General features: G+C 47.3%; 1 protein-coding gene and 1 non-coding gene across 2 annotated transcripts; one reads left to right on the top strand and one right to left on the bottom strand.

Annotated features, from left to right (window-relative positions):
• Positions 1–3,154: 3,154 nt before the first annotated feature.
• trnat-ggu (transfer RNA threonine (anticodon GGU)) lies at positions 3,155–3,227 on the bottom strand. Its single transcript has one exon. It is a non-coding gene; the product is annotated as a tRNA-Thr (tRNA).
• Positions 3,228–4,749: 1,522 nt separating this feature from the next.
• LOC133509019 (protocadherin alpha-6-like) lies at positions 4,750–7,143 on the top strand. The gene has a single exon (XM_061835644.1). The coding sequence runs from the start codon at positions 4,750–4,752 to the stop codon at positions 7,141–7,143; it is 2,394 nt and encodes a 797-aa protein (XP_061691628.1).
• The last annotated feature ends 796 nt before the right edge of the window (positions 7,144–7,939 follow it).

The following is a 7,939-nucleotide window of genomic DNA, read 5'->3' as shown; positions in this document are numbered from 1 at the left end:
ATTTTTTTTTTGTCCTTTTAAAGACTGAAAGTTGACTGTGATTTTTCTAAACTGTGATACAAAGTTTTACAAACGAGGCCCACGATTATGAACGAGTACGCAGAACGATTCCATTGACTAAACCAGCCAACTGATTTATTTGGATGAGTTAAAATATGTGCGTTGGAGGCAATAACCTGTTCTGACACCTGCTGCCAAGTCCAAACTGCTTTGAAATGATGGCCAAATTAAAAAAGAAAAAAAAAAGAGAAAAAGTACATTCCGCTCCAACGGTGGAAGAAGATGTGCCCGACTTTTACTTTAAAGTCATCTCATGTTTACAACTTGGACTTTTCTCGTTGAGCGAACAGGAAAAGGTGAGGTCGTTCGTCCACGCTCAGCCGCTTTCACTTCTTTTGAAGAAAATAATTCAACACAATTCATTTTACGTATAATCTGATTTATCTTCTGAGGGCAAAATAGCAGAAGAGCTGCGGAGAGAAACGGAACAATTGTGTACAGCGTGACGTTATTCTTTCTTGCGTTCGAGTGTCTTTGGGTGTAAATTACTGAACATGGTCCACGCTCCCTTTGTACATATCACAAAGTATTTAGCATATTGTTGAATTTTTTTTTCTATTAAGAAGACAAACTGTCGATGTCCCTTAATATCAATTCATTGTCAAAAATGTGTAACATGGTACAATATGAAAGATGAAGCACTAGATTTTTTAAAATTTTTATTTATTGTCACCCAGTGGAAGCTGTGCTCGCTCGGGTGTATTGCTGACAACTTGAACTGTAATACGAGTGTACACACAGGGGAAGGTACAACTGCAAATGATGCTTTCTCTGCAAAACTCATGTTGCATTTGTTCCTAGAATGCAGCCATTATGTAAAGTTATTAAGAAGCCCTCGTCCAATTCTGCACTTCATATAAATGTTCTACAATCAATCGTGAGGACAAATATTTGACTCGAAGGTGCCATGAACTCCCAGTACGCAAATACAGTACTCTGAAGAAAATACATCAGACGAGACACCTTTGATGTGAAATGTTTGAATGCTGTTTCAATAATGCAGTCGTAACGTCTTCTTTGCAGTGCCAATACGACACACCGTATATACAGTAAATATGAAATCCGTCATACAGTAAAAGCTTCGGTGCAGCTCACATTGCATTACATGTTTAAAGTTGTGATGTTTTACATGCAAATACATAAAAGAAGTGCATTTGTGCAGTGGTGCGTCGACAGTGAACTATATAATCGTGTGTCTAATGTCAATAAAAACACAATGGAAACTCATTTGGTAGATGGATGTTTTGAGATGATCAGTTTTGAAAGCAGCGACGCGCACGCTCAACACACGTGCGCGATGATTCTCATTTTGAACCCGACCAAAACCGCAGGATTGCCCGCGGCAGGATTGCCCTCACACAATCCTTCCCGCGAGTATTGTGACGAATATGTTGACGTCGCACTCAAGTGTCGGTTGGCGAGGCCTCAGCAAAATCTCCTTCCTCTGCTCCTTGTGACCGAATCAGAACAAAGAAAACGGGGACGCACACCCGCATTCGTAAATACTGGCGGGACGTTGCAATGCTCACGACATTCAGACAAAGACAACGTGTGCGAGAATGAAGATAAAGACGCGACGCAGCCCGGATGGAAGGTCATCACTGCATCATCATCATCATCATCATCATCATCATCTTCGCAGCATCCTCCCCCATCGCCTTCCTCGACAGCCGCCGCGTTGCCATGACGACGAGCGAAGGGCGTTGCCGCTCCGACGCAGCCCGTCGCTTCACATTTCAGCATGCACGTGCACACGCACACGCACACACACAGCAGGCTTTCTCTTCACTTTCATGCCTGGAAATTGGTCGCAATGAAACAGCGGCCCGGAATTGGTGCAAGGTCCACGTCACAATATGCGGCAACGTTTGGGCATGCGCACATCACAGAAGCGTGACGCAATCCGAGGGAGGGAAGTGACTATTGCACATTTTTCGTTTTATTTTTTTTGCCTTAGACAACTATAATATTATCTATAAGGATGCAGAGTCGTGCGGCCAAATTTAACGGCTGTTTTCCAAGTCAATATTTAGATAATACATACATACCCCAATTAGTAAACGGTGCCGCATATATAGATGATGTCCACAAGAGGTCACTACTCTCTGTAGCAGAAGCTTGGGCGTGGACTGGATCAAGCACACACACACGCACACGCAAACCCATCAATTCATTTCTTGAGCCGCTTATCCTCACAAGGGTCGCGAGACTGCCAGAGTCTGTCCTAGCTCTCAACAAGCAGGTGGCAGGGTACACCCTGAACTGGTCGCCAGCCAATCGCAGGGCTCATGGAGACAGACAACAGTCACACTCACAATCACATCTACGGACAATTTAGAGTTTCCAAAGAATGCGTGTTTTTGGAATGTGGGAGGAAAGCGGAGTGCCCACCCAGAGAAAAGCCACGCAGGCATGGGGAAAACGTGCAAACTCCCCACGGGTGAGGCCGGGATTTCAACCCCGGTCCTCAGAACTGTGAGGCCAAAGCTCAACGGCTGCCCCACCATGCCACTACACGCGCACGCACACACACACACACACACACACACACACACACACACACACACACACACACACACACACACACACACACGAATAATAGTAATAATAATCTTATTCTTCTTTTCCTTTAGCAATTTTGATGCGTTCATGAATCGATTGAGGTGGTTTTATTAATTATTAATTTATTGATTTTGTTAGCGTTACAAATAAAAATCACCTTTTGTCATATTTGTTAAAACAGTTATTTTGACACGACAGTAGCACATGATGGGGGGGGGGGGGGTAGAGGGGAAGAGATCTGCCGTCTCTGTCTCTGGCGCCATCATGAACCCGGAATTGGTGATAGACAAGAAACCAGCACGCCTGAGGTAAAACAACCAATGAGATACCGCTGGGACAAGTTCTGAGGTGTAAATTTGTATAAACACTAGTGCCACAGCCACAGCGTGTCATCTCAGATGAACGCATATATATGTTTGGCACTAGTCGCAGCTTGTCCCTTTCGGGGTCGCCACAGCGTGTCATCATATATATGTTTGGCACAATTTTCACGCCGGATGCCCTTCCTGACGCAACCCTTCTCAGGGAGTGGAGGCCCCAGTGGGATATGAACCCACAACCTCTGGTTTACCAAACCAGTGCTCTAACCACTGAGCTACGGGGCCTCCCCCGTAATATTTCGTATATTCCGTTACAATGAAGGTGTTTTATTGAGTAACAATGTAATGATTGACACTTTGTTAATCAAAAGACATTTAGCCCTTAATAATAATAATAATAATAATTTCAATTGGTCTACATTCTTGTGTGTGCTCTCTGGAGGAAACTTCAAATAGAAAATTTAGGTGTGTGGAAACTTTTTTTTTTGGTTCTTGTACGTTTTAAAAACATTTTAAAATCTTCATCTGTGTGCCCCAATTTTAAATTTTCCACCGTGTTTGGCTAAATTTTGAGGAAAGTGAACAAATGAAATAAAAGAAAAGCAAACACTTTTTTGATATATGTACTACTGTGTAGAGTAATTATTAGTTTTTGAACAGCTCACGAAAATGTTGCTATATTTACTGAACATTAGTTGATTTGAAACAGGGTAGAAATTTTATTACTGAATGAAAATTTGGGATTACATACAAATTTCATTCTAATACAAAATCTTCTTTTGTTTTTTTTAAAGGTCCTTCAGTTATACTCAACCAAAATGTTGATGTTCTTTAAAGAGGCCATCTCTATGATTGGTCATCCACCCATTAACTGAGCCGCTTATCCCCATGAGGACTGCGGGTGTGCTGGAGCCTATCCCGGGTGTCTTCTGGGAGGAGGCGGGCGACACGCTCAACTGGTCGCCAGCCAATTAGAGAGCAGGTTGAGAAAGACAACAGCCGCACTCACAATCACACCTACGGGCAATTTGGAGTCGTCAATAGATGCATGTTTTGGGGCTGTGGGAGGAAACCGGAGTACCGAAAAAAAAAAAAAAAAAAAAGCCACGCGGAGAACATGCAACGTCCACACGGGCGGAGCTGGGATTTGAACACCGGTCCTCAGAACTGTGAGGCCGACAGGCTAACCTCTTCCTCTATGATATTAGAAAAAAAAAAAAGGGATGACACTAAAAATTCCTCACCGCCTGTGTTGGCCCTCTTAGATGTCAGAAAGCGTTTATCACCACAGCGTCCAAGAACAGTCAAGATTTAAGTCACTGATCAAAAGAAATATTGATAATAATTCCAAGGAAAAGGTCAAACTGGACTGACATTAAAAGGCGTCGAATTAGAGTTGAAAAGGTTCGTGTGGAGTCAGCATGGAAGTCCAACAATTTCATTTTGACTGCCATGAATAAGTCGCCTCTAAGCTTCAAACCTCATCGAAAGACTGTAGACTGTTTTGGGCCCCAGGAAAAATGAAAGTTTATTCAAAGTCCGGCAATGCTTGAACGTGTTGCAGTGTCGCTTTCCGGCCAGTAGGCCGAGCTATTGGACCATCTAATCAGAGTGCGCGCGTGTGGCGTCACCCACATTCTCAGCTCGAGCTTCACCGTCAGCCGACGGAGGCGGACCGGCGGACCAGAATCCGCCATCCTCGTCCACGGAAATGATACCGCTCCTGACTGTTTGTTGAATTTCCGAGATAGAAGACGGAAAATATACAAAGCCGTTTCCACAGCTGCCGTTCGAAATCGTCCGCGCAATGGCGAGATGCGGCGCGGGAGGGCAATGGCCGCCGACGTGGATTTCTTTGTGTTTGCCGCTGCTGACTGTTCTCCGTCCGCAGGGAATCTCCGCTCAAATAAGATATTCCGTCCAGGAGGAAGCGGAGGCGGGAACAGCGGTCGGAAACGTGGCCAAGGACCTCGGGCTGGATGTCGGCAGGCTGCCGGGCAGAAATCTCCGCGTGCTGTCGGGAACAAAGCGGGAGCCGTTCGAGGTAAATCAGAGCAATGGCGTCCTCGCCGTGGGTCAGAGATTAGACCGGGAGGACCTTTGCGGCAACGCCGTGCCGTGCGTCATTAATCTCAAAGTGGTGGTGGAAAACCCGCTGGAGATGCACCGAGTCCTCGTCGAGGTACTGGATGTCAACGACAACTGGCCCAGATTCCTGGACGACAAGTGCGCTTTAGAGGTGCTGGAGTCGGCTGTCGTTGGATCCAAACTGCAAGTGGAGGGAGCCCAAGACTTGGACGTCGGCCTGAATTCCGTTCAGACGTACCGACTGAGCCAGAATCCCTTTTTTCACCTGGAAACTGAGGACTTTGGAGAGGACGGCGGGAAGGCGCCTTTCCTGGTCTTACAGCGGCCGCTGGACAGAGAGAAAACAGCCCGGCACCGCCTGCTGTTAACAGCCGCAGATGGGGGCAAACCACCCAAAACAGGTACGATGAACATCACGGTTATCGTATCTGACGTAAATGATAACGCGCCAGCGTGCGAGCGGCAGAAATACTCCATTACGGTCGAGGAGAACGCGGCGGTGGCTACGTACCTGCTGACAGTCAAGGCCTCCGACTCAGACGAGGGACTTAACGGTGAGGTTGAATATTCTCTACGGAGCAAACTCCGAGGACTGCACAGCCTGCCCTTTGATTTGGATCAAAAAAGCGGCGAGCTGACACTCAAAGAGGTTTTGGACTTCGAAGCCAGGCAAGTCTACGAGATGAAGGTTTTGGCCGCGGACAAAGGCGCCGTGTCGCTGTCGGTGCAGTGCACCGTGGTGGTCCGCGTCCAGGACGTGAACGACAACCCTCCCAAAATCGACGTCACATCCTTGGCGAGTCGCATCGCGGAGGACGCCCCCCTCGGCACCGTCGTGGCGCTGGTGGCCGTTCAGGATTTGGACTCGGGTGTCAACGGCCAGGTGGTCTGCGGCCTGCGGCCGGAGGGCTTGCCCTTTGCCCTCGAGCCCGCCCCGGACGGACAATCGTACTCGCTTGTCACAAAAGAATATTTAGACAAAGAGAGGGAGCATGTGTATGATGTCACAATAACTGCAAAAGATTTGGGGGTGCCGCCGATGTCCGCAACGAAGGTGATAAACGTCGATGTTCTGGACGTTAACGATAACAGGCCGCTCTTCACCGAAAGCCCGTACACCTTTTATGTGCCGGAAAACAACAAAGCGGGAGTGTCTTTGTTTTCTGTGAGCGCCGCGGACGCCGACGCGGGCGAGAATGCAGCAGTGACGTATTCCTTCCAACGCAAAAGTGAGAGTGTGACATCTTTTTTGAACATAAATGAGGTCACTGGTGACGTATCGGCGCTGAAAAGTTTGGACTTCGAGGCGCTGAAAAGCTTCCAGTTCCAGGTGTCGGCCACGGACGGCGGAAGTCCTCCGCTGAGCGGCAACGTGACGGTCAAGGTGTTCATTCTGGATCAGAACGACAACGCTCCGGTCATCGTGTATCCGCTCAGCTCCAACGGTTCCGCCCAAGGCGCGGAGGAGATTCCCCGCAATAGCAAAGCGGGAGACTTGGTGACCCGAGTCCGAGCCTACGACGCCGATACGGGATATAACGGCTGGTTACTGTTTTCGCTGCACCCGCCTGGCGAGCGCGCTCTCTTTTCTTTGGACCGCTACACGGGCCAGATCAGAACCCTTCGCTCCTTCACGGAGACGGACGAGGCCGAGCATCGACTGCTGGTTCTGGTCAAAGACAACGGCGACGTTTCGCTGTCGGCGACGGCTACCGTCACCGTCAAACTGGCGGAGCCCAAAGAGGCTTTCGCCGCTTCCGACCACGTCCAAAGTGCGGCCGAAGCGGACCGCAGCGAGGACCGGCTGACTTTTTATCTGGCGCTGACTTTGGGCTCGGTCTCGCTGCTTTTGGTCATCAGCGTGGTGGTGCTGATCGCCATGCGCTGCTCCAAATCCACAGAGTACACTTCCAAATATCTCCAAGACCCCCATTATGACGGCACGCTGTGTCACAGCATCCAGTACCGATCCGGAGACAAACGCTACATGCTGGTCGGACCCAGGATGAGTATCGGTTCCGCCGTCGTGCCGGGCAGCCGCGCTAACACCCTTTTGATGTCCGACGCCGCAGGGGAGGTAAGACAAAACCTTTTGTTTTTTTTACTGCGTTGAAGGCTTGCAACATCTGTGATGTGCACCCCGATGACTTTTGGTGTGGAATTCGATTGATTTTTATGTCCCCTATTAGCAAAATTGTGGTTTGATCCAATAGATTAAGTCCATCTTTTGATGATCTTGAGTTGGAACCCATTTTCGACCTTGCAGTTGGCAAAGTGTTTGGGCTTCTGTCCGTGGTGCTGAATTCTGTTGGTTCCCTCCATGACATTTCTGGTCCACAAATATTCTTCTCCACGAAATTCTTTGCTGCTTTGATGCTTTCCAGTTGTTTAAAGTTCACCTCGCTGTGATCAATATCCAAGATGTGCAGTAGTCCAGAGAAGACAGGCCGTACAAATGAAGTTTTTGTTTTTTTTCGCCAGTTTTTAAGTGGTAAAAATTTGGATGTTGAGCAATTTTCAATGCTGGTGTTTTTTTTTCAGAACGGTGTAAACTTTAACATCTTTCCGCCAACATTAGTTTTGAATTGCATTTTTGTACTGATTGTCATGTGGCATGATTTGATATTTTAAAGTTTTAATGAGGTGTATTCAAACTAAGTTGACAACAACAAACAAAATGACAATAACCGGAGTACAAAACTACAAGAAAAGTAAAACCTAAAGACTCATAACAAAAAACTTCAACATTACAAACAGGAACGAAACAAAACTCACCACACAAAAAAATTTGTGGGAAACAAGTTGGAAGAATTGCGGATTTGAACAGTGCTGACAAACACAGCGCGAACACACAAGTGACGCGTTCAAGCAGGTCACCAAAATGGGAGAAAATGGTGGCGAACATCGAC

This window comes from Syngnathoides biaculeatus, chromosome 11, assembly GCF_019802595.1.
Source record: "Syngnathoides biaculeatus isolate LvHL_M chromosome 11, ASM1980259v1, whole genome shotgun sequence".
Taxonomy (NCBI): domain Eukaryota; kingdom Metazoa; phylum Chordata; class Actinopteri; order Syngnathiformes; family Syngnathidae; genus Syngnathoides; species Syngnathoides biaculeatus.
The sequence above is the reverse complement of the archived record's forward strand: the minus strand, read 5'-3'. Positions and strand labels throughout refer to the sequence as shown.